Genomic DNA, 27,780 nt, shown 5'->3' on the forward strand with positions numbered 1-27,780 from the left:
ATAAATAAATAAATAAATAAATAAATAAATAAATAAATAAATAAATAAATAAATAAATAAAATCAATCTTCCCCAGAAAAGGGGGAAAAAACGAATAGAGAAAAATCAGTGAAACCAAACGTCTAGCCAGATTAATGAGGAACGAAAAAAGACATAAATTACCAATATCAGGAATAAGAAAGGCTTTATCACTACAGATACCAACATATTAAAAGGATAATAAGGGAATATTGTAAATAACATCTGACAATAAATTTGACAACTTATAGAAAATGGACAACTTCCTTGAAATACACAAACTACCAAAGTTCACTTGAGAAGAAATAAGTAAGCTGAATAGCCCTAACGAGATTTTTAACTGTAGCTTATTTCCTTCCAAAAGAGAGAACTCCAGGCCTAGACGGCTTCACTAGTGAATTTATTAAACATTTAAGGCAGAAATAATACTAATTCTCTTCCAGAAAATTGAAGATGAAGGAGTACTTCCCAACTTGTTCTATGAGGCTAGCATTCCTCTCACACTAAACTCAGAGACAGACATCAAAAAAATAAATAAAACTATAGACCCTCACAAACATTGATGGAAAAATTCTAAAATATTTTTAGCAAATCAAATACACCAATACATAAAAAGAAAAGTACACCATAACTAAGTGGGATTTATCCTGGGATGCAGAGTTGATTTAACATTAGTACATAAATCAGTATATTCAATTCATTACCATCATCAATTCATCATATTAACAAACTGGAAAAAAAAAGTCCTACTACCATCTCAATAGTTACAAAAAGTGCATTCGGCAAAAATCCAACATCCATTCCTAATAAAAACTCTCAAGCATATTAGGAATAGATGGGAACCTCCTCAACCTAAGAAAAACTTATGGCTAAGATCATATTTAATGGTTAACTACTGAATGTTTTCCCTCAAAGTACAGAAACAAGGCAAGGATGTCTGCTCTCCCCACTACTCTCTCAGCATTGCACAGGAAAATCTAGTCAGGGAAATTGGGTAAGGAAAAAAAAGGCAACCAGATTAAAAAGGAAGAGGTAGGGGTGCCTGGGTGGCTCAGTTGGTTAAGGGTTCAACTCTTGATTTTGGCTCAAATCATGATCTCAGGGTCATGAGAATGAGTCCCGCATCAGGCTCCATGTTAAGCTCAAAGTCTGCTTGAGATTCTCTCTCTCCCTCCCTTTCCCACTGCACATCCCCCCACCAAAATAAATAAATAAAATCTTAAAAAAAAAAAAGGAAGAAGTAAACTTTTTTTCCACAGATAACACAGTTGCCTATGGCATGATGGAAACTTGTGGGGGGTGCATAGGGAGAACTACTAGAAATTATAATTAAGTTTAGCAAGTTTGTAGTATACTTGTTATGAATGGAATGTTTGTCCCCACAAAACTCATATGTTGAATCCCTAATTCCCAATTAGACTTGTATTTAGAGACAGACTCTGTGAGAGGGTGATTAAAGGTTAGCTGACTTAATAAGGGCAAGGTCCTAATCTGAAAGTGCTGGTGCCCTTTTAAGAGGAGGAAGAAACACCAGCGCACTTTTATACTTCATGCAAAGAGAGAAAAAGCCATGTGAAGTCATAGCAAGAAGGTGGACATCTACAAGTCAAAAGAAAGCCCTTCTGGGAGCTGAATAGGTTAACACCTTGGTCTTAGACTTTCCAGCCTCCAGGACTGTGAGAAAATAAATTTCTGTTGTGTAAGCTGCCCGGCCTATCATATTTTATTATGGCAAACCGAACAGACTAATATAATGATCAATACACACATACATACACACACACACACACACACACAAAGTATTTCTATATGCTAGCAATTAATAGATATTGAAATTAAGAATACCACTTATAATAGTATCAAGAATATGAAATACTGTCATCAGGAGGGATATAATGACATCAAGTAGGAATAATGACCCAAACAGTGAAAACTACAGAATAATTTGGAGAGAAATTAAAGAGCCAAAAAATGGATAGCTATTCTTTGTTCTTGGGTTGGAAGACTCAATATTGTCATGATATCAATTATTGCCAAATTAATCTATGGGTTCAATGCAATCCTAGTCAAAATTTCATCAGTTTTTTTTTTTTGGTAGAAATCAACAAGCTGATTCTAAAATTCATAGAAATGCAAAGGACCTAGAATAACCAAAACAACTGAAAAAGAACAAAGTTAGAGGCTAACACTAATTAATTTCAAGAATTATTATAGTGCCTCATTATTCAATACTGTGTGATACTTGCACAAAGATAAACAGTAAAACCTTACAGAAACTCATACAAATACAAGGATAACCATTTTTCAACAAAGGTGGAAAGGCAGTACAGTGGAGAAAGAATAACCTCTCAACAAGTGTTGCTAGAATAATTGAATGTCTATATGGAAATAAATAAATACACTTGAATCCATACCTCACACCATAAATAAAAAATTAACTCACAGGCATTAGTGCAAAATTTTAAAACGTCTAGAAGAAAACATAGGAGAAAATCTTTGTGACCCTGGGTTAGGCAGATTTCTTAGATATGACAACGAAGGCATACCCATGAAAAAAATAAACAAAAAATTGACAACTTGGACTTCTTCAAAGTTAAAAATGTATGTTCTTTAAGTGACACTGTTTTGCAAGAAACTACAGATTTTATGATTCCATTTATAACAAATGTCCAGAAAACGTTACTCTAGAGACAGAAAATAGATTAGTATTTGCCTGGGGCTGGACATGAGAACAGGGCTTAACCGTAAATAAGTGCGAAGGATTTGGAAAATGTTCTAAAACTGACATAGGCAATTGTTGCACTACTCCATAAATTTACTAAGAATTACAGAATTGTAAACTTGAAATGGGTGAATTTTATGATATATACAATAACACAAAAAAGTCTGTTTTTTCATTTTTTAAAAAGACAGTGCAGTGGATAAAAAGACAAGGTATGGACTGGGAGAATATCTTTCAAAGTATATACCTGATAAAGGATTTGCATCAAGAATATATAAAGAACTCTCAAAATTCTACAACAAGAAAATCAACAATCTTTTTAATGTGCAAAAGATATGAACAGGTATGTCACCAAAGTAAATATATAGATGGCAAATAAGCACATGAAAATGTGATCAACATTATTGGTCATTAGGGAAATGCAAATTAAAACCAGAGTAAGATATCACTTCATACTAATTGGAAAGGTTAAGATTAAAAGACTGACCATACTAAAGGTTAAGATTAACTTAATTAAAGGTTAAGATTAAAAGACTGACAGAACTAAATGTAAATGAAATGTAGATGTAGAGAAACTACAAGTCTCAAATATTGTTGGTGGAAATGGAAAATGGTACCACCACTTTGGAAAACAGTTTGGAAATTTCTTAAGTACTTACCCAAGAGGAAGGAAATATATATCCACACAGTTAAAGAAGAACTTATTGTGATACTTACTATTACAGTTAAGATTTTATTCAAGATTATTGCAATAGGGTTCACTCACTATGTTGTATAGCTGAAACTAATGTAACACTGTATGTCAACCATACTTTTAAAAAAAAGATGTACTATATGTTGGCAATGAATTTTAAATTAAAAAAAAAGAAATAAACCTTTCTCTATTCACACACACAAAAAGACACTATAATAAGGTATTGCAATAGAGGAGAGAAATTGGGCTCAAATCCAAATACAGCAAATACAGCAAATACAGCTAGGGATGTACAGCTGATGACCAGAATGAGGGTATCATTTGTTGAAAAATTACTATGAAGAGACATCAAGTGTAAAGAGATTCTTGTTAAATTGACCTTGTGATATCGTGATTTTTTTTTTAAAAAAAAAGGTTTATTCATCTATTTTTATTTAAGAGAGAGAGCATGAGCCAGGGGAGGAGCAGAGGGAGAGAAAGAGAAAAATCTCCAGCAGACTCGCTGCTGAGTGAGAGCCCAATGCAGGGCTTGATCTCAGGACCCTGAGATCATGACCCAAGCTGAAATGAAGAGTCAGCCACTCAACTGACTGAGCCACACAGGTGTACTGATATTGAGTTTTTTAATAAGAAATATATATTTGGTTTTCATCTCCATTGCCAGCACAGAGCTTCTAAAACTTTGGAATTTCCTAAGTGATAAGAGCAATAAAGGTGTTTTTGTTAATGTGATAAAACTTTTGGAATGCACCTAAGGATGGGGGCTAGTTGTCAGGGGAATCAATCCTGGATTAGAAGATCGGAACTTTCAGGCCCATCCCATAACCTCCAGGTAGGGGAGAGCAGCTAGAGGTTTACTTGGTTGCCAATGGCCAATGATTTAATCAACCATACCTGCGTAATGAAGCTGTCACCAGCTATACTCCAAGACCTGACCTTTACTGCTCACCTGCTTGTAGCCTCCAAACTTTGTCCCACATTTTCCCTTAAGTCCTTTTTTCCAGTTTATCTCTTAACCTAGGCAAAGACCCAAGGGGCATAGCATCCTGTAATGGAAATCAAAACTACCCCTCAAGCAATAACGACTGCCTGAAGGAAGAGCTCCCGTGGCCCAGACCCCCAGACCAGTTTAAGCATCACCACCTCCCCTGACTCATGCCTGCACAGATAAACTATGGAATGACCCATGCAATGACGGACAGTTACCTTAACCTCATTATAATACGAAAATCTCTGCCCAAGGAGGAGCGCCAGCCTCATTTGCATAATATACAATGTATGTATGTATGTATGATGTATGATGTATGTATAGCTCCTTGTCCTTTCCCCATATCTTGCCCTATGCATCTCTTCCATGTGGCTATTCCTGAGTTATATTCTTTTATAAGACACCAGTAATCTAGTAAGTAAAATGTTTCTCTGGGTCTTGCAAGCTACTCCAATAAATTAATAAAATCCAAGGAGTGGGTCACGGGAACCTCTGATTTATAGGCAGTTGGTCAGAAGCACAGGTAACAACCTAGACGAGCAAGTGGCATCTCAAGTAGAGGGTGGTTTTGTGGAACTAAGCCCTTTACCTGTGGAATCTGATGCTATCTTCAGGTAGATAGTGTCAAAATTGAGTTGAATTCTAAGACACCCAACTGATGTCAGGAGTATTGCTTGTTTGGGGTGTGGGCAACTCCCCTATACACATACTTTGAAACTGGATCCAGGAACCCAATTAGACCTAAGAGGCCAGAGTGCCAAAGGCAGGCCAGATCAGATCAGATCAGATCAAGGATGGGAGACCAGATATCAAGGGTGGGAGAAAATTCTTGTTAAAACTATACTCAGCAAGGATGGACACAAGGCTTAGTTGAGAAGAGGGCTCAGAAGAGCTTAATTAAAGTTTGATGAAGGAGAGAATCTTTGTCAATACAAATACTTGTACATGAATGTTCCTAGTAGCTAAATGATCCAAATGTCCATAAATGGGTGAAAGGATAAACTTTTGTATACCATAAATGGAATACTACTTAGCAGTAAAAAGGACCAAATTATTGATACACCCAACAACATGAATGAATCTCAAAATAATTATACTGAGTAAAAGACGCCAGACCAAAAATTCTCTCTCTCTCACTTAAATGACCCCAAAACTCTAGAAAATTTAAACCAATCTATAATTACAGTAACTAGATCAGTAGTTGCTTGGGGGGCAGGGGCAGGAAGGAAAAAAATCATAAAACAAGAGGAGGAAACTTTTGGGTTGATGGATATTTTCACCATCTAGATTGTGGTGGTGGTTTTACAGTTGCATACATATGTGAAAACTTTCAAATTATACACTTTAAATATGTGCAGTTTATTGTATGTCAATTATTCCTCAATAAAGATGCTTCTTAAGAGAGGTAATAGTTTCCAGTTTCACCTGGCCTCTCAACAGTGTGCTATAGTCTTATATTTCCCTACTTCTTCCATTCCAAGTCCTTATTTCAATCTATTTTTACTTCCCTTCAGCCTCTTACCCTACCTTTTCTTTCTCTCTCTCCCAGGAAATTATCCTTCTATCTCTAGTCTCAGCCTTTTATAATCTGTTCTCCACCTCTGGAGCCAGAAGGACATATGACATCATCCCTTGTTCAGAATCCTTTATTGGCTCCTCTCAGGAAAAAGATCCAAATTGCTTAATATGGATTAAAAGACCCTTTGAATTCTTGGCCCTTGTTTATCTTAACAGTCTCATCTCCAGCCTTCTCTCACCATAGATTCCCACCCTCATCCCAGAGTCCCACTGAAAAGGTCTAGCTACAGTGAACCACTACATGTCCCTCTAGTTTGCCTTTTTATGTCTTTTTCCTCTGCCTCTTTCTCTCACTTTGTCCTTCTGTCTCTCTGTCTGCTCCCACACCCCTTCTTTCTGGCTCTTTCTTTCTCCCCATCCCACTTTTTGTTCTCTTTTTCTACTCATACTCTAGCTCTATTCCCACCCCCATGGCTCTTAGTTTTATGAACTTTATGTCTTTTTTTTAATGGAGCAGAGTACTTCTATGTATTCATCCTAACACAATGAAACTGGTGACTACAATTTATCTGTACAGATGAAAACAGAGTTTTGGATCAAAGCAGGTTAACACTATTTCCTCTAGTTGTTTAACAGCACCAAGTCCTAACAATGCAGTGTTCTGGCCATGGCAGCCTAACATTCTTTATTTAGAATTGTAACTGATAGCTGCCTCCTCATGTGGATGATGTTAGCCTCAAATGAGTTACAGATTTCCTAAAGAATCTCATATACAAAGTACCTAATAGAAGAGTAATAATTTCTTTTAGTAATTGAAGAAAAAATGGAAAATACTAACCTCATTTGAAGAATTTTCTTGCAAATTTGACACAGGAACAATTTCATTTGAATTAACATAATTGCTGACATTTGGAAACAGTTCTTCAAAAGATGCTCTCTGCACTGAGGACAAATCAATCTATAAAAAATATATTACTCTTATAGAAGTCAAATGTGGCAGAAACAATTATTTTTACATAATTAAAGGTGAAATACTATCTCATTGGAAGCATTTTCTTGGGAAAAAGTACACAGTTTCTTTCTGAGGTGATAAAAAGACTATAAAATTAACTGTGGTGATGATTACACATACCTGTGAATATACTAAAGAACACTGAATTTCACACTCTAAATAGGTAAATTGTGTGGTATGTTAATTATAGCTCAATAAAGCTGTTTTTAAAAAAGCCCACCACAAAAAAAGTGTTAAACATAGTTACCATGTGACTCAGCAATTCTACTTCCTCTTCTAAGCGTATACCCAATACAACTGAAAACGCATATTCACACAAAAACTTGTATATGAACATTCATAGCAATATTATTCTTTCAAATGCCCCAAAACTGACAAATTAGTAAACAAAATGTAGTATATCCTTACCATAGGATATTATTCAGCCATCAGTAAGGAAGAAAGTATACGTTATAAAATGGATGAACTTAGAAAACATTATGTTAAGTGAAAGAAGCCAGACACAAAAGGTCACATATTATATGATTCCATTTATATGAAATAGCCAGCATAAGTAAACCTATAAAGAACCCTTTTACCCAGCTAGAAAAACTGATCTTTGCTTAATTCTCATGCTCTGTTCCACTAGGAACCTGATAAAGGTAACAATGCCAACATTGCTAATGGTAAAAATGATGTCTAATTGATAAACTGCATCTGGACTAGGAAGAACTATAATTGCACTATGAATAAATGATAAATGCACTATATGTACATAAACCCTACAAAAAGCACCACAGTTTGGATTTCCCTGACTCTTGTAATTTGGCACGTCTCTTGCAGGGACTCTGGAAGCTATGTCTATGTGGAATTACAAAAGATACTGGATCTCATCTTGTTGTATCTGAGCTGTACCCAAACTGCTAAGTAAACTGCTCCATGGACTTCTGTGAAGACTGATCCCACTGAAGAGGAACACCTGTTTCTACCCCGCTTGTGAGTTGTATTCCTATTGTTTAGTTGAACCTAAAAAGAACTCTGGTTGGATGAGAGCCGAATTTTAAGACTCTTAGAAGAAAACAGAGGGGGAAAATTTAGTAACATTGAATTTTGCAACAATTTCTCAGCTATGACACCAAAAGCACAGAAAAAGAAAAAAATAGATAAATTAGACTGCATAAAAATTAAAGCTTTTGTGCATCAAAGGATACTATCAACGGAATGAAAAGGTAACCCACAGAATGGGAGAAAATATTTGCCAACCATATATCTGATAAGGAGTTAAAATCTAAAATATATAAAAAAACTCCTACAACTCAACAACAAATAAATAAGCTGATTAAAAAATGGGCAATAAGCCAAGATGTCCATCGACAGATGAATGAATAAAGAAGATGTGGTATATATACACGATGGAATATTATGCAGCCATCAAAAGGAATGAGATCTTGCCATTTGCAACAACGTGGATGGAACTGAAGGGTGTTATGCTGAGTGAAATAAGTCAATCAGAGAAAGACATGTATCATATGACCTCACTGATATGAGGAATTCTTAATCTCAGGAAACAAACTGAGGGTTGCTGGAGTGGTGGGGGGGTGGGAGGGATGGGGTGGCTGGGTGATAGACATTGGGGAGGGTATGTGCTATGGCAAGTGCTGTGAATTGTGCAAGACTGCTGAATCACAGATCTGTACCTCTGAAACAAATAATGCAATATATATTAAGAAAAAAAAAAGAAGAAGAAGATAGCAGGAGGGGAAGAATGAAGGGGGGGAATCGGAGGGGGAGACCAACCATGAGAGATGATGGACTCTGAAAAACAAACTGAGGGTTCTAGAGGGGAAGGGGTTGGGGGGATGGCTTAGCCTGGTGATGGGTATTAAAGAGGGCACGTTCTGCGTGGAGCACTGGGTGTTATGCACAAACAATGAATCATGGAACACTACATCCAAAACTAATGATGTAATGTATGGTGATTAACATAACAATAAAAAAATTTTTTTTAAAAGGGCAATAGACTTGAACAGACATCTCTTAAAAGAAGATACATAAATGGCCGATAAGCATGTGAAAAGATGCTCAACATCATTAGCCATAAGGGAAATACAAATCAAAACCACAATGAAATTCCATCTCACACCCATGAGGATGGCTATTATTTAAAAAAACACACAGAAAATAACAAGTGTTGGCAAGGATGTAGAGAAATTGGAAGCATTGTCATTGTTACTGGGAATGTAAAATAGCGCAGCTGCTATGGAAAACAGTATGTCAATTCCTCAAAAAGTTAAAAATGAGAATTACCATTTGCAATTCCACTTTAAAGTGTATACCAAAAGAACTGAGAGCAGAGACACAAAGAGATATTTGAACACCCATGTTCAAAGCAGCATTATTCACACTGGCCAAAAGGTGAAAGTAACCCAAATGCCCACAGACAGATGAATAGATAAACAAAATGTGGTATATACATACAAACAGCCTTTAAAAAGGAAAAAAATTCTAACACATGCTACAACATGGACGAGACATTATGCTAAATGAAATCTGTCACAAAAGGAAAATACTGTATGATTCCATTATATGAAGTATCTAGAGCAGTCAAATTCAGAGGGGGAAGGTAGAATTGTGGTTGACAGGGACTGAGGGATGGAGAAATGGGGATTCAGTGTTTAATGTATGGAGTTTCAGGTTTGCAAGAAGAAAAACTTTGCAAGCAATTCCACATGAAAAAAGTGATGGTTGCATAACATTTGACTGTACTTGAACTGTACAGTTAAAAAGAGTTAAAATTTTAGAAGCACCTGGGTAGCTCAGTCAGTTAAGCATCCCACTCTTGATTTTGGCTCAGGTCATGATCCCAGGGTTGTGAGATGGAGCCCCAAGTCTGGCTCTGCACTGAGAGTGGAGCCTGCTTAAGAATGTCTCCCTCGCTCTCTGCCCCTCCCACACCCAGCTCCCCGGAGCCCTCTCTCTCTCAAAAAAAAAAATCAACATTGTTAAAAATGGTAAATTTTATGTTATATACATTTTGCCACAATAAAAAAAAAAGTGAAAAAACAAAACAAAACCCTGGTTGGTGCTGCAGTATTCTAATCTTTCTTTTATGTACAGCAGTATATAGAGTACATCCAGTGAAAGCAAGTCTGTACAACAGAAAAACAGACATTATCCCCTATGTAGAATATTCCCCTGGTGTGACAGAAACAGAATAATAGGGAGGAGAGGGAACAAAAACATAGATACTACAAGTGCCAAATGCTAATACTCACCACTAAACCAGCAGTTTGCGAAGATGGAGTGCTTGTTAAGAGGCCTCTGCTTTTCTTATCAGGAATACTAGAATTTGTTCTCTATCAGTGTTTTGTAAATAAGGGATTGAATAGCATAAATAAATAAACCAATTTAATACAGTAAAAACAATGTCAAATTAGTAGACTAGATCATAATGTGTCATACTAATAAAACTTTAATATGCTAATTAAATTTTAAACCACTAGACAAGTAACTAAAGAATTTTCTGGCTTGAGCTAGGTCAAGCAACTCTTAAGAGTTCTGCGGGGCACAAGAACCATACAAGAATACTTTGGGTGAAATCACTCTTAATTTAGGAAGAAAAGCTAACTAAAGTTTTGAACTAAGAAATGGTGCTTTGATTGTCTCTTTTACTGCTAAGAAAATTATTTTACTTTTAGCATTTGTTTAATTGCTAGTATATTGTACTTTTCATGGAAACGGATTATAAGTTATTTGTGAAGCTGTTAAACATATATGTAATAAGGATAATTGGTTTAAAATACATACAATTAAATATATAGAGACACTTCGATTTATGCAATATCAAAGTTAGACAAATTATAAAGACTCATTTTCTATTTCTTGAGGATGCAAAGAGGCAGAGAGACAGGTGGACAAATCAAGAGTGAGAGAGCAAGAGAAAGACAGGATGAGAGACCTAAAAGTTAAAGAGAGAAAGGGAAGAATGGGGGAGGGAAGAGGAGTAAGGAAAGGGAAAAAGAAAGGGAGAGAGGAAGGATGAGGAGACAAAAGAGAGGAACACTAAGAAGGAGGGAGGGAGAAAAAAGATGGAGAAGATGGAGACCAACAGACTACGAACAGAAAGAAACTGACAGAGAAACAGAGTCAGAGACAGAGAAGGACAGATGGAAAGAGATCAAGACAGAGACAGAAAGAAGAAAGACAGAGCTTGAGTCGAAGAGACAAAAACCAGGGAAAAGAGAAGCAGAGCATCGAAACAGAGTGACAGAGATATTCGAAAAGAGAGAAGACAGATAACTTTATTTCTAACAATCAGCTATCTTTTCAACTTTTGGATTCCATGAAACAACCAGTCCGTCTGATAAATCTCTTTGAAATCTCTTTGAATAGGTGTTTATTATATGCTGCCAACTTTGGAACACAAACTCAGAGTTGGAATTTGAACATCCTAGGAGAGTTTATGTTAGGTTTCTTTTTTCTTTCTTTCCTCATTTCTTTCACTCTTCCTTTCCTTTCTGGCTTAACATCTCTTAAACTAGTTGTTTGTTCAAGACGTAATATGGGATCATTTATTAGGAAAATTTTTATCAAAAAAATTTTATGGGTATATTTACCTGGCACACTGAATATGTCAGCTCTCTAATTCATTAGCTATTTTATCTTTTAACTTCTTCATCTGAACAATGCGGGATTATTCTACCCCTAAGGATTGCTGTGCAAAGGTTACAAATAATACACGTAAAGAGAACCTGTAGAGTAGGAAATACTCAGTGATAGCTATTATTTATCACTGTGGCTGCCATGGAGGGGCTCGGGTCAGATCTCCTTGAACAAAGAACTTGCTGTTCCACTGCAAGGAGTGCAGGTAGGTGACAGCCCCCCACCCCCTCGACAACTTCTCTGGAAACTGCTTCAGCTTTCAGTTTGAGACCATCATCTTCTCAGGCAACCCTCAGCCAACATTTGAGCATAGGAACGAACGTGAGAATCCTGTAATGGATAATCTTTGCTCCAGACCTTGAAGAGAGAGCTTTTGGCAGATGTTCATTGAGGGCTGAGACTATTCCTACCCAATGCTGCTTTCTCCCTGCTCCTTTTTCAGATATTATCTCTTCCAGTACACCATTTGAACTCAATTCTGCCTGAATATCTGCTTCCCAAGAGACACAGTTGTTAATTGACAAGCCATTTTTTAAGAAATCTGCCTGTGTATAGCTGTAAATATAAAGCTCTCTGCATTTTTTCCCAAATTTGTTAAGAAGTTATACATATCTAAATCTTCCCAATAAGTACATTTCCTTGGTATAGGCTTTTCAAGATTAGTTAATAGAAGGTCAGTGCTTACCAATGTAGGTTCCAGGGGCTGAGACAATGGAATTTTGGTAATTGATCTACCTGAAGGAACCTTGATTTTTAGATGACGAGAACTTAACTTTGTTTGAAAATTTGTATCTCTGGGTTCAGGATCTTTTTCAGGCTGAAACAAATTCATAATCATGATATATACTCCATAGTACTATAAAAATATTTATAGCATTTCTCAGATGTCTTATTTTATTATAACAGAAATATGTTATAATTATTACAATTAAAATAGGTTATGTATATATCAATTATATATACATATAAATTTATTTATATAATTCTATTGTTATTCCCTCAACTTGAAAAAGTTTTCAACTTAAAGATATTTTTGTAAAAAAAAAGGTTTTCTACATATTTAAAAATAAAATCTATTAAAAGACAAAACAGCTTAAAATACACACAACTCAAAAAAATTTCCCTACCACATTTAAGGTAACATCTCCCAAAGAATGTTCTGTAAAAAAATATGATAATGAGGTCTATCCATCTGTCATTAGTTAAAACTAAATTTTGGAGAAAACATCAAATATACTTACATAAATGTATTTATTACATCTTCATTTAAGAAACCAAAAGTACTAAGACATCAGGAAGCTGCAACTACGAAAAAGTGTGTTGCTTTACCAATTAATCCCTGACTAAAACTGCAGACTGCTGAGTGACTGCTTGTCCTATGTAACTTGTCCAGTGCTTCTGAGATGTATTTATAATATTCCCAGTTTACATATATTCAACATAACTAAGGAGGTGCAATTTGAGTTGAGTTCTGAAAAAATGACAGTATTTTGAGTTGTGGCTGAGAGGATAAAGAGAAGGTAGAGAGAGGGGAGGGGAAGGAAGGAAGGAAGCCAAAGAGCTGTAAGGTTCATTCTAAGCAAAGAAAAGAACAAGGGTATGCAGTAAACAGCAAGGTCCTTACTGGCAACTATTGACCGTTTCCCTCATGTATGCCTTACAAACAGCTTTTTCTCTGACTCCTGTCATTATTCTCAGCAATTTCATCACACAAGTTGATAATCCGTCTAACCAACTGGTCTCCCAGTTGCTTGACCTCTGCATTCTCAGTAACCTTTTCCCCTCATGGAATTTTAGACACTCCGTAATCAAACACAGCTCTTACCATCAATAGAAATTAGAGAATCACCAACTTGAATAGTTTCTTATATCCTTCCAGCCCATGTTCAATTATCTTCATGATATAAACTCCGCCCTCAGTGAAATCTCCCACTTCCTGATCCTGCCATTTATCTTCATACATTATCCTTCTCCCGTCATTCCTTCTCTGTCTATCACCATCCATCATTGTCATTATCCTTTTCTCTTCCTATCACAGATGTCCGACGAGCCCCCAACCCTAGATGACTCCTGACATCAACATCTTCTGTACCTCCACTGCAATTAAGTGCTGGGAAAATAATACAATCGGGCATATCAAAGTCACCACAAACTCAAAAGGAAAAACCACAGAATGGCAATGCTTCTACATTTCTCTGGCTTCTCGTGATTATTTCACTCTCATCCCATTGTCCTTAAACCTCTAGCCTCCTTCCCTCTACCATCCTCAGCTGACAGCCTTACCTTACACTGCTCCACAACAAATCAAAAGATGTGACAACTCAGGAACACATTTGGGGGACCTGGTGCAAACTAAAAATGTGGGACCTCTTGTTTAAGAAAACTATTAAAAATGTCAGGGCAACAGCAGAGCATTAAATGAAATGTGAGATTCTTCTAAGCACAAAGCCCATGCTGCTACCACTATATTTACAAATATAGCACAATGGTAATATCCCTCCTCTTCTAAAGGCCAGTCCCTCCACCTGTATTCTGGATCCCGCCTTTCCTCATCTTTTCAAAGATTTCCCTCTTCCACATAATAGCATATGGAATTTGTTGAGGTTTTCTGAAACAGATTATTGAGATATAATTCACATACCATAAAATTCACCCATTTTAAGAGTAAAATTCAATGGTTTTCAGTATATTGGTTTTTAATTTTTATTTATTTTTTAAATTTTAGTTAACATACAGTGCAATTTTGATTTCTGGACTAGAATTCAGTGATTTATCACTTCATAAAACACCCAGTGCTCATCACAAGAAATGCCCTCCTTAATACCCATCACCCATTGAGTCCATCCCCCACCCAGGTTCCTCCATCAACCCTCAGTTTATTCTCAATTGTTAAGTGTCACTAATGGCTTGTTTCCCTCTCTCCTTTTCTTTCCTTTTCCTCTTTCCCATATATTCATCTGATTTCTTACTTAAATTCCACAAATGAGTAAGATCATATGGTATTTATCTTTCTCTGACTGACTTATTTCACTTAACATAATACACTCTAGTTCCATCCATGCCACTTGCAAATGGCAAGATTTCATCCTTCTTGATGGCTGACTAATATCCTCTGTGTGTGTGGGGAGGTGTATCACAACTTCTTTATCCATTCATCAGTCGACAGACATTTGGGCTCTTTCCATAATTTGACTATTGTTGATAACACTGCTATACACATCAGGGTGCATGTACCCCTTAAATCTGTATTTTTGTATCCTTTGGGTAAATACCTAGTAGTACAATTGCTGGAACATAGGGTAGTTCCATTTTTAACTTTCTGAGGAACCTCCAAACTGTTCTCCAGAGTGGCTGCACGCATTTGCATTCCCACCAACACTGTACAAGGATTCACCTCTCTCTGCATCCTCACCAACACCTGTTGTTTCTTGTGTTGTTAATTTTAGCCATTCTGACAGGTGTGAGTTAATATCTCTTCATGGTTTTGATTTGTATTTCCCTGATGATGAGTGATGTTGAACATATTTTCATGTGTCTGTAAGCAATCTGGATGTGTTCTTTGGAAAAGTGTCTATTCATGTCTTCTGTCCATTTCTTAACTTGATCACTTGGTTTTTGGGTGTTGAGTTTGATAAGTTCTATATAGATTTTGGATACCCTTTATAAGATATGTCGTTTGCAAATATCTTTTCCCATTCTGTAAACTGACTTTTAGTATTGTCAATTGTTACCTTTGCTGTGCAGAAGCTTTTTATCTTGATGAAGTCCCAATAGTTCATTATTGCTTTTGTTTCCCTCGCCTCCAGTGACATATTTTGTAAGAAGTTGCTACAGTTGGGGTCAAAGAGATTTCTACCTGTGTTCTCCTCTACGATTTTGATGGTTTCCTGTCTCATATTTAAGTCTTTCATCCATTTTGAATTTATTTTTGTGTATGGTGTAAAAAAGTGGTCCAATTTCATTCTTCAGCATCTCATTGTCCAGTTTTCCCAACACCATTTGTTGAAGAGACTGTCTTTTTTCCATCGGATATTGTTTGCTGCTTTGTTGAAGATTAGTTGACCATAGAGTTGTGGGTCCATTTCTGGGTTCTCTATTCAGTTCCATTGATCTATGTATCTGTTTTTGAGCCAGTACCATACTGTCTTGATGACTACAGCTTCGTAATATAGCTTAAAATACAAATTCATGATGCCTCCAGTTTTGTTTTTCTTTTTCAGAATTGCTTTGACTATTCGGGGTCTTTTGTAGTTCCATATAAATTTTAGGATTGTTTGTTCTAGCTCTGTGAAAAATGCTGGTGGTATTGACTTATTGCATTAAGTGTGTTGATTGCTTTGGGTAATATACACATTTTAACAATGTTTGTTCTCCCAATCCATGAACATGGAATACTCTTCCATTTCTTTGTGTCCTCTTCAATTCCTTTCATAAGTATTCAATAGTTTTCTGAGTGCAGATCTTTTACCTCTTTAGTTAGGTTTATTCCTAGGTATCTTAGGTATCTTACTGTTTTTGGTGCAATTGCAAATAGAATCGATTCCTTGATTTATTTTCCAGCTGCTTCATTACTGGTGTATAGAAATGCAACAGATTTCTGCACATTGATTTCATATCCTGCAACTTTGTTGAATTCAGGTATCAGTTTTAGCAATTTTTTTGTGGAGTCTTTTGGGTTTTTTACATAGATTTTCATGTCATCTGCAAAGAGTGAAAGCTTGACTTCTTCCTTGTCAATTTGGATACCATTTACTTCTTTTTGTTGTCTGATTGCTGAGGCCAAGACTTCCAGTACTATGTTAAATAGTAATGGTGATAGTATCCTTGTCTTGCTCCTGACCCTAAGGGAAAGGCTTTCAGTTTTTTCCCATTTAGGATGATATTAGCTGTGGGTCTTTTGTATATGGTCTTTATGATGTTGAGGATGTCCCAACTATCCCTATTTTATTGAGGACTTTTATCAAGAAAGAACACTGTATTTTGTCAAATGCTTTTTCTGCATCTACTGAGAGAATCATATGGTTCTTATCCTTTCTTTACTTGTTATGGTGTATCATGCTGACTGATCTACAAACTTTGAACCACCCTGTAGCCCAGGAATAAATCCCATTTCATTGTGGTGAATAATTCCTTTAATGTACTGTTGAATTCAATTTGCTAGTATTTTATTAGAATTTTTGCATCCATATACAACAGGGATATTGGGTTATAATTCTCCTTTTTCAGTTGGGTCTTTTTCTGGTTTTGGAATCAAGGTAATGCTAGCTTCATAGAATGAATTTGGAAGTTTTCGTCCCATTTCTATTTTTTGGAACAGTTTGAGGAGAATAGGTATTAACTCTCCTTTGACTGTCTGGTAGAAATCCCCTGGGAATACAACTGGCCCTGGACTTTTGTTTGTTGGGAGATTTTTTTTTAAAAGATTTATTTATTTGAGAGAGAGAGAGAGAGAGAGTACATGAGAGGGGGGAGGGTCAGAGGGAGAAGCAGGTTCCCTTGCTGAGCAGGGAGCCCAATGTGGGACTCGATCCCGGGACTCCAGGATCACGACCTGAGCCGAAGGCAGTCGCTTAACCAACTGAGCCACCCAGGCGCCCTGTTGGGAGATTTTTGATTACTGAATCACTCTCCTTGCTGGTTATGGGTTTGTTTAGGTTTTCTATTTCTTCCTGTTTCAGTTTTGGTAGTTTACATGTTTCTAGGAATTTATCCATTTCTTCAGATTGTCTAATTTGTTAGCATATAATTGCTTATACTAGTGTCTTATAACTGTATTTCTGTGGTGTTGGTTGTGATCTCTCCTCTCTCATTCATAGTTTTATCTATTTGGGTCCTTTCTTTTTTCTTTTTGATAAGTCTGGCTAGGAGTTTATCAACTTTATTAATTCTTTCGAGGAACCAACTATTAGTTTTGTTAATCAGTTCTACTGTGGTTTTTCTTTTGTTTGTTTCTATATTGTTTATTTCTGCTCTAATCTTTATTATTTTCTTTCTTCTACTGGCTTTAGGCTTTATTTGCTATTCCTTTTCTAGCTCCTTTAGGTGTAAAGTTACGTTGTGTATTTGATACTTTTCTTGCTTCTTGAGGTAGTCCTATATTGCAATATACTTCCCTCTTAGGATTGCCTTTGCTGCATTCCAAAGGTTTTGGACTGTCATGTTCTCATTTTTCTGTGCTTCCATGGATTTTTTTTTTATTTCTTCTTTAATTTCCTGGTAATCCATTCATTTTTCAGGAGGATGTTTTTTAACCTCTGTGTATTTGTGGTCTTTCCAAATTTTTTCTTGTGATTGATTTCAAATTTCATAGCATTGCAGTATGAAAATATGCATGGTATGATCTTGATTTTTTGTACTTGTTGAGGACTGATTTGTGACCCAGTGTGTGATCTGTTCTGGAGAATGTTCCATGTGAACTCAGAAAGAATCTGTATTCTGCTGCTTTAAGATGAAATGTTCTGAATATATCTGTTAAGTCCATCTGGTCCAGTGTGCCATTCAAAAACATTGTTTCTTTGTGATTTTCTGCTTAGATGATCTGTAAATTGCTGTGAGTGAGGTGTTAAAGTCCTCTACTATTATTGTATTATTATCAATGAATTTCTTTATGTTTATTAATTGATTTATATATTTGGGTGCTCCCAAGCTGGGGGCATAAATATTTATAAATGTTAGATCTTCCTGATGGATAGACCCTCACTTATGATATAATGCCCTTCTTCATGTCTTGTTACAGACTTTGTTTTAAAATCTAGTTTGTCTCAGGGAAGGAGCAAGATAGCAGAGGAGTAGGAGACCTAAATTTCGCCTGGTCCCAGGAATACAGCTAGACAGTTATCAAACCATTCAGAACACCTACAAACTCAAAAGGAGATTGAAGAAAAGAATAGCAGCAACTCTCTGAACAGAAAAGCGACCATTTTCTGGAGGTGGGACGTGTGTAGAAGTGAATCCGAGGCAATATTTGGGAAGACAGATTGGGGGAGGAGAGAGCCTCCGTCAGTGACAGAAAAGTGGAGAAAAATTGGAACTTTTAGATGTCTGCTCCACTGAGGGACGTTGCTCCAGTAGCTAAGTGGGGTGGGGGGTGGGGGAGATGGAACCCTCACTGGGACAGTGTGGTCTAGGACCCTCAGGGTCACATAAAGACCAAGGGGGCCTGAGTGTGGCAAAGCACCCAGGTATTGGAGCAGGGAAGTTGGCTGCAAAGACGGAGCCAAGAAGTGGGCTCTCAGCTCGGGGATGCCATAAACAGTGATCTGCGGCACAGTCAGGCCACTGCTCTTTGAGCAGGGACCCAACAAGTGACAGATCCAGGGAGACTCCCCTTCCTCCCCTGGGAGGAGTGGCGTGGGACTGCACCACAGGAATGTGCTGGGTTTGGAGGCTCCAAACTAGGTCCTGTGCCAGAAATAGAAATGCTTGGTCACAGGCTGGGTGAGGGGTGCCTGGGTGGCTCAGTCGTTAAGCATCTGCCTTCGGCTCAGGTCACGATCTCAGGATCCTGGGATCAAGCCCTGCATCGGGCTCCTTGCTCTGCGGGAAGCCTGCTTCTCCCTCTCCCACTCCCCCTGCTTGTGTTCCCTCTCTTGCTGTGTCTCTCTCTGTCAAATAAATAAAATCTTAAAAAAAAAAGAAATGCTCAGTCACAGGCCAGGTGAGCACAGAGTGTGGCCTGAGACCAGGGATATCAGAGTGACTGACTGCTTTTCTCTGAGGGCTCACTGAGGAGTGGGGTCCTGAGCTCTCAGCTACTCCAGGACCAGAGAATGGGAGGCTGCCATTTTCACTCTTGTTCTCCAAAGTTGTACAGAAAGCTTTCAGGGAACAAAAGCTACCGAGGGCAAACCCGAGCAGATTACTTAGCCTGACCCCTGGCAAGAGTGGGTCAATTCTGCCTCAGGCAAAGACATTTGAGAATCACTGCAACAACCCCTCCCCCAGAAGATCAGCAAGACCATCCACCAAGACCAAGTTTACTGATCAATGAGAACGGCAAAATCCCAGCGCTAAGCAAAGAGAGAGCCTAAAAGTAACATAGACCAGAAAAGAACACAGACAATACACATTAACAGTCACCTTACAGGCAGTACAACGGCACTAAATTCTTATCTTTCAATAATTACCCTGAATGTAAATGGGCTAAATGCCCCAATCAAAAGACACAGGCTATCAGATTGGATAAAAAAACAAGACCCATCGATATGCTGTCTGCAGGACACTCATTTTAGATGCAAAGACACCTCCAGATTTAAAGCTAGGGGTTGGAAAACTATTTACCATTCTGATGGACATCAAAAGAAAGCTGGGGTGGCAGTCCTTATATCAGACAAATTAGATTTTAAACCAAAGACTATAATAAGAGATGAGGAAGGACACTACATCATCCTTAAAGGGTCTATCCAACAAGAAGATCTAACAATTGTAAATATCTATGCCTCTAACATGGGAGCAGCCAATTATATAAGCCAATTAATAAGAAAATCAAAGAAACACATCAACAACAATACAATAACTGTAGGGGACTTTAACACCCCCCTCACTCAAATGGATAGATCATCTAAGCAGAAAATCAACAAGGAAATAAAGGCTTTAAATGACACAATGGACCAGATGGACTTCACAGATGTATTCAGAACATTCCATTCCAAAGCAACAGAATACACATTCTTCTCTAGTGCCCATGGAACATTCTCCAGAATAGATCACATCCTGGGTCACAAATCAGGTCTCAACTGGTACCAAAAGATTGGGATCATTCCCTGCATATTTTCAGACCACAATGCTTTGAAACTAGAACTTGATCACAAGAGGAAAGTCGGAAAGAACTCAAATACATGGAGGCTAAAGAGCATCCTACTAAAGAATGAACGGGTCAACTAGGAAATTAAAGGAGAATTTAAAAAATCCATGGAAACCAATGAAAATGAAAACACAACTGTTCCAAATCTTTGGGATGCAGCAAAGGCAGTCCTGAGAGGAAAGTATATAGCAATACAAGCCTTTCTCAAGAAACAAGAAAGGTCTCAAATACACAACCTAACCCTACACCTAAAGGAGCTGGAGAAAGAACAGCAAATAAAACCTAAACCCAGCAGGAGAAGAGAAATAATAAAGATCAGAGCGGAAATCAATGAAATAGAAACCAAAAGAACAGTAGAACAGATCAAATAAACTAGGAGATGGTTCTTTGAAAGAATCAATAAGATTGATAAACCCCTGGCCAGACTTATCAAAAAGAAAAGAGAAAGGACCCAAATAAATAAAATCATGAATGAAAGAGGAGAGATCAAAACCAACACAAAAGAAATACAAACAATTATAAGAACATATTATGAGCAACTGTATGCCAGCAAATTAGATAATCTGGAAGAAATGGATGCATTCCTAGAGACGTATAAACTACCAGAACTGAACCAGAAAGAAATAGAAAACCTGAACAGACCCATAACCACTAAGGAAATTGAAGCAGTAATCAAAAATCTCCCAACAAACAAGAGCCCAGGGCCAGATGGCTTCCCAACGGAATTCTACCAAACATTTAAAGAAGAATTAATACCTATTCTTCTGAAACTGTTCCAAAAAATAGAAATGGAAGGAAAACTTCCAAACTCATTTTATGAGGCCGGCATTACCTTGATCCCGAAACGAGGAAAAGACCCCATCAAAAAGGAGAACTACAGACCAATATTCCTCATGAACACGGATGCAAAAATTCTCACCAAAATACTAGCCAATAGGATCCAACAGTACCTTAAAAGGATTATTCACCATGACAAACTGAGATTTATTCCTGGGCCGCAAGGTTGGTTCAACATCCGCAAATCAATCAATGTGATACAATACATTAATAAAAAAAAGAACAAGAACCATATGATCCTCTCAATAGATGCAGAGAAAGCATTTGACAAAGTACAGCATTCTTTCTTCATTAAAACTCTTCACAATGTAGGGATAGAGGGAACATACCTCAATATCATAAAAACTATCTATGAAAAACCCACAGCAAATATCATTCTCAATGGGCAAAAACTGAGAGCTTTCCCTCTAAGGTCAGGAACATGACAGGGATGTCAACTATCACCACTGCTGTTCAACATAGTACTAGAAGTCCTAGCCTCAGCAATCAGACAATGAAAAGAAATAAAAGGCATCTGAATCGGCAAAGAAGAAGTGAAACCCTCACTTTTTGCAGATGATATGATACTGTATGTGGAAAACCCAAAAGACTCCACCCCAAAACTTCTAGAACTCATACAGGAATTCAGTAAAGTGGCAGGATATAAAATCAATGCACAGATCAGTGGCATTCCTATACACCAACAACAAAACAGAAGAGAGACAAATTAAGGAGTCGATCCCATTTACAACTGCACTGAAAACCATAAGATACCTAGGAATAAATCTAACCAAAGAGGCAAAGGATCTGTACTCAGAAAACTATAGAATACTCATGAAAGAAATTGAGGAAGATACAAAGAAATGGAAAAACGTTCCATGCTCATGGATTGGAAGAATATTGTGAAGATGTCTATGCTACCTAGAGCAACCTACACATTTAATGCAATCCCTATCAAAATACCATCAACTTTTTTCAAAGAAATAGAACAAATAATCCTAAAATTTGTATGGAACCAGAAAAGACCCCCGAATAGCCAGAGGAATGTTGAAAAAGAAAAGCAAAGCTGGTGGCATCACAATTCCAGACTTCAAGCTCTATTACAAAGCTATAATCATCAAGATAGTATGGTACTGGCACAAAAATAGAGACACATAGATCAATGGAACAGAATAGAGAGCCCAGAAATGGACCCTCAACTCTATGGTCAACTAAACTTCGACAAAGCAGGAAAGAATGTCCAATGGAAAAAAGACAGTCTCTTCAACAAATGGTATTGGAAAAATTGGACAGCCACATGCAGAAGAATGAAACTGGACTATTTCCTTACACCACACACAAAAATAGACTCCAAATGGATGAAAGACCTCAATGTGAGACAGGAATCCATCAAAATCCTTGAGAAGAACACAGGTAGCAACCTCTTCGACCTCAGCCACAGGAACTTCTTCCTAGAAACATCACCAAAGGCAAGGGAAGCAAGGGCAAATGAACTATTGGGGCTTCATCAAGATAAAAAGCTTTTGCACAGCAAAGGAAACAGTCAACAAAACTAAAAGACAACTGACTGAATGGGAGAAGATATTTGCAAATGACATATCAGATAAAGGGCTAGTATCCAAAATCTATAAAGAACTTATCAAACTCAACACTCAGAGAACAAATAATCCAATCAGAAAATGGGCAGAAGACATAAACAGACATTTCTGCAAAGAAGACATCCAAATGGCCAACAGACACATGAAAAAGTGTTCAACATCACTCAGCATCAGGGAAATCCAAATCAAAACCTCAATGAGATACCACCTCACACCAGTCAGAATGGCTAAAATTAACAAATCAGGAAACAACAGATGTTGGCGGGGATGCGGAGAAAGGGGAACCCTCCTACACTGTTGGTGGGAATGCAAGCTGGTGCAGCCACTCTGGAAAACAGTACGGAGGTTCCTCAGAAAGTTGAAAATAGAGCTATACTATGACCCAGCAATTGCACTACTGGGTATTTACCCCAAAGATACAACGTAGTGCTCCAAAGGGGCACATGCACACCAATGTTTTTAGCAGCAATGTCCACAATAGCCAAACTATGGAAAGAGCCTAGATATCCATCAACAGACGAATGGATAAAGAAGATGTATATACACACACACACACACACACACACACACAGTGGAATATTATGCAGCCGTCAAAAAATGAAATCTTTCCATTTGCAATGACATGGATGGAACTAGAGAGTATTATGCTAAGCGAAATAAGTCAATCAGAGAAAGACATGTATCATAAGATCTCACTGATATGAGGAATCTGAGAAACTAAGACAGAGGATCATAGGGGAAGGGAGGGAAAAATGAAACAAGAGAGGGAGACAAACCATAAGAAACTCTTAATCTCAGGAAACAAACTGAAGTTTGCTGGAGTGGAGGGGGGTGGGAAGGATGGGGGGGCTGGGTAATGGACATTGGGGAGGGTATGTACTATGGTGAGCATTGTGAATTGTGTAAGACTGCTGAATCACAGACCTGTACCCCCGAAACAAATAATACATTATATGTTAATAATAAAAAAAATCTAGTTTGTCTGATTTGTCTGTAGACACGTGGGTTTATTTCTGGTCTCTCTATTCTGTTCTACTGGTCTAAGTGCCTCTTTTTATGCCAGTACCATAATGTTTCCATTTCTTTTTTTTTTTAAGATTGTATTTATTTATTTGAGAGAGAGAATGAGATAGAGAGAGCATGAGAGGGGGGAGGGTCAGAGGGAGAAGCAGACTCCCTGCTTAGTAGGGAGCCCGATGCGGGACTCGATCCTGACACTCCAGGATCATGTCCTGAGCCAAAGGCAGTTTCTTAACCGACTGAGCCACCCGGGCGCCCAATGTTTCCATTTCTATAGCTTTGTAATATATATTAAAATCAAGAATGTGATGCCTCCAGCTTTGTTCTTCTTTCTCAAGATTGCTTTGGCTACTTGGGGTCTTTTGTGGTTCCATACAAATTTTAGGATAGTTTTTCTATTTCTGAGAAAAATGTGATTGGAACTTTGAAAGTAGATTCCTTTGAGTAGGATGGACAATTTCATAATATTAATTCTCCACATCTAAAAACATGGGATATCTTTCCATGTATTTGTGTCTTCTTCAATTTCTTTCATTCAATGTCTTAGAGTTTACAGTGTACAGGTCTTTTATCTCCTTGGTTAAATTTATCTCTAAGTATTTTATTGTTTTCTATGAGATTATGAATGGGACTTTTAAAGGAAAAACCACAGTCCTTCCCTTTAGTGAATCTGTCACCTATGAGTGTCCTTAACTACTCACACTTCTGATACTTCTGGTCACTAAATGCGTTTGGGGTTTTCCCCACAACAGAAAATTCTCTGCAACACCAGCTAGATGTCCTACAGTTCAACTCAATTCTAATACTTTCTACCTGGAGATGGGGTCAGATCCCATAGGTTTAGGGCTCAGTCCCACAAGACTGCTCCCACCCTACTTCAGATGCCAATCACAAGTGCTAGGTACCCAGGTTATCCTCAACTTGTGTACAATTTGGCTACAAGTTGGAAGCCTCTATCACCCCATCCTCTGGTTCAATTAATTTGCTAGAGCAGCTCATATAACTCAGGGAAACACTTACATATACTAATTTATTAAGGGATATGATAAAGGATACATATGAACATAGAGCAAGGTCTGGGAGGGTCCCAAGTGTAGGAACATCTGCCACCATGGAGTTCTGCTCTGTCACCTTCCTGGTGTGGTTGTGTTCACCGACCTAGAAGCTCTCTAAATCCCCTACTATTAGAATTTTTATGGAGGCTTCCTCACGTAGGCATAATCAGTTACTAACTTCATTCAAGCCCCTTTCCCCTCTTTCGAGAAGGGAGTGACTGGGTTGAAAATTTCAAGCTTCTAATTATGGCTTGGTCTTTCTGATAACCAACCCACATCCAGAAGCCATATAGTAGTCCACTCAGAGTTGTCTGATGAACAAAAGATCCTCTAGTATTTTTTTTTTAAGATTTATTTATTTTTAGAGAAAGAGAGTAGGAGGCAGGCGCAGAGTCCCCCAAGCAGACTCCACACTGAGCATGAAGCCTGATGTGGGGCTTGATCTCCCAAACCTGAGATCGAGACCTGAGCCAAACCAAGAGTGGGTGCCAAACCAACTGTGCCACCCAGGCATTCCAAAAAGATCCTCTAGTATTCTTTTTTTTTTTTTGATCCTCTAGTATTCTTATCAATTAGGAATTACAAGGGTTTTAGGAGCCCTGTATGAGGGATGAAGTAAAAAAAACCTAAATATTAAAACAAAATATGCTCCTGGTTTTCTTATTACTTAGGAAATTACAAATGTTTAGGAGCTCTATGCTTGGACATGGGGGCAGAAACCAATATATATTTTTCTCTTATCTCACAGAATTGCTTTTTAATTTCTCCTTCAAATAGTTTGAAGCTAGTGTATAGAAACACAACAGATTTTTGTATATTGATTTTTGTATTCCGTAACTTTACTGATTTTATTTATTCTAACAGTTTTTCAGTGGAGCCTTTAGGGTTTTCAATATATGTCATGCCATGTACAAAAGATAATTTCATTTCTTCCTCTCTTATATGGATGATTTTTATTTCTTTTTCTTACCTAATTGTTCTGGTTAAACTTGCAGTACTATATTGAAAAGAAGTGGCAAGAGTGAACATCTTTTCTTATTCCTGATCTTAGAGAAATGGCTTTTAACTTTTCACCATTGAATATGATGTAAGCTGTGGACTTGTCATATACAGCCTTTATTATTTTGAGGTATATTTCCTCTACACCTAATCTGTTGAACGTTTCTATCATGAAAGGATGTTGAATTTTGTCCAGTGCTTTTCTACATCTATTGAAATGATAATGATTTTTATCCTTCACTCTGTTAATGTGGTTTATCACATTAATTGATTTTCTTACATTGAAATATCCTTGCATCCCAGGGATAAATCCTATTTGATCATGGTATATGATCTTTTCATTGTGCTCTTGAATTTGGTTTGCTAGTATTTTCTTTAGGATTTTTACATCTATGTTCATCAGGGATATTGGCCTGTAAATTTCTTTTCTTTCAGTGTTCTTGCCTGGATTTGGTATCACAGTAATTCTGGCTTTGTAAAATGAGTTTGGAAGTGTTCCTTTTCTTCAATTTTTTAGAAAAGTTTAAGAAGCATTGGTATTAATTCTTTTTTAAACATTTGGTAGAATTCACCAGTAAAGTCATCTGGTCATTTTTATTTGCTGGAAGATCTTTTTATTACTGATTCCATTTCCTTGCTTTTTATTGTCTGTTCAGATTTTCTATTACTTCATGATTCAGTCTTGGTTTCTATTTCTAGGAATTTATCCATATCTTCTAAATTATCCAATTTGTTGGTGTATAATTATTCATAGTAGTCTGTTATGTTCCTTTGTATTTCTGTGGTATGAACTGTAATGTCTCATCTTTCATTGATAATTTTATTAATGAGTCATATTTCTTTTTTTCTTAGGTGAGATAAAAGTTTTTCAATTGTTTATCTTTTAATAAAACCAAGTCTTAGTTTTGTTAATGATTCCTATTGTCTTTCTAATATCTATTTCATTCATTTCTTCTCTTATTTTTATTTTCTTCCTTCTGTTTTGGACTTTATTTTTTTCTAGTTCCTTGTGGTATAAGGTTAGGTTGCATGTTTGAGATCTTAATTTTTTCTTAATGTAGGTATTTATCACAATAAAGTTCCCTCTTAGGGTTACTTTAGCAGCATCCCATAAGTTTTGGTATGTTGTGTTTCCATTTTTATTTGTCTCAAGATATTTTTTGATATCTCTTGATTTCTTCTTTGACTCATTAGTTATTCATGAATGTGTTGTTTAATTTTCACATATTTGTGAATTTTCCCCTTTCCTTCTGTTAAAAATTTCTAATGTCATACCAATATGTCAGAAAAGATACCTGATATCATTTCAATCTTCTTATGTTTGTTAAGACTTGTTTTGTGATGCAACATGTGATCTATCCTGGAGCCTATTCCATGTGCACTGACAAGAATGCGGATTCTACTGTTGTCGAATGAAATGTTCTGTATATGTCTGTTAGGTCCATTTGGTATAAAGTGTTGTTCAAATCCATTATTTCCTCAGTGATTTTCTGTCTGGATGATCTATTCATTGTTGAATAGTAGGGTATTGAAGTATCCTACTACTATTGCATTGTTGTCTATTTCTGCCTTCAGACCTGTTAATGATTATTTAATATGTTTAGGTCCTTCAATATTGAATGTTTATATATTTACAAATGTTACATCCCCTTGATGAATTGGCCCCTTTATCATTATGTAACAACATTGTCTCTTATTATAGCTTTTAACTTAAAATCTATTTTGTCTGATATAACTACTCCTGATCTCTTCTAGTTTTCACTTCCGTGGAATAATTTTTTCCAACTCTTCACTTTCACCCTAATTGTCTTTAAACCTTAGGCAAATCTGGGTGGCTCAGTTGGTTAAGTGTCTGACTCTTGATCTCAGGGTCATGAGTTCAAGCCTCCTACTTGA

The 27,780-nt window shown here is 37.0% G+C and overlaps 1 protein-coding gene across 3 annotated transcripts in view; it reads right to left on the reverse strand.

Moving 5' to 3' along the window:
• The window catches only part of MEIKIN (meiotic kinetochore factor), an 89,627-nt gene that overhangs the window by 14,279 nt on the left and 47,568 nt on the right, over positions 1-27,780 (reverse strand). For 2 of the 3 annotated variants that reach the window (XM_073878537.1, XM_073878535.1), the window contains 3 exons: positions 12,279-12,410; positions 10,207-10,287; positions 6,779-6,898 (listed from right to left, as the gene is read on the reverse strand). In XM_073878537.1, the coding sequence (XP_073734638.1) occupies positions 6,779-6,898; positions 10,207-10,287; positions 12,279-12,410 (333 nt within the window). The remainder of the gene's footprint in view (positions 1-6,778; positions 6,899-10,206; positions 10,288-12,278; positions 12,411-27,780) is intronic. The other variant, XM_073878536.1, reaches the window with a different exon arrangement.

Source organism: Callorhinus ursinus, unplaced genomic scaffold (genome assembly GCF_003265705.2).
Source record: "Callorhinus ursinus isolate GAN/ISIS: 27379988/994484 unplaced genomic scaffold, GSC_fseal_2.0 scaffold30, whole genome shotgun sequence".
Taxonomy (NCBI): domain Eukaryota; kingdom Metazoa; phylum Chordata; class Mammalia; order Carnivora; family Otariidae; genus Callorhinus; species Callorhinus ursinus.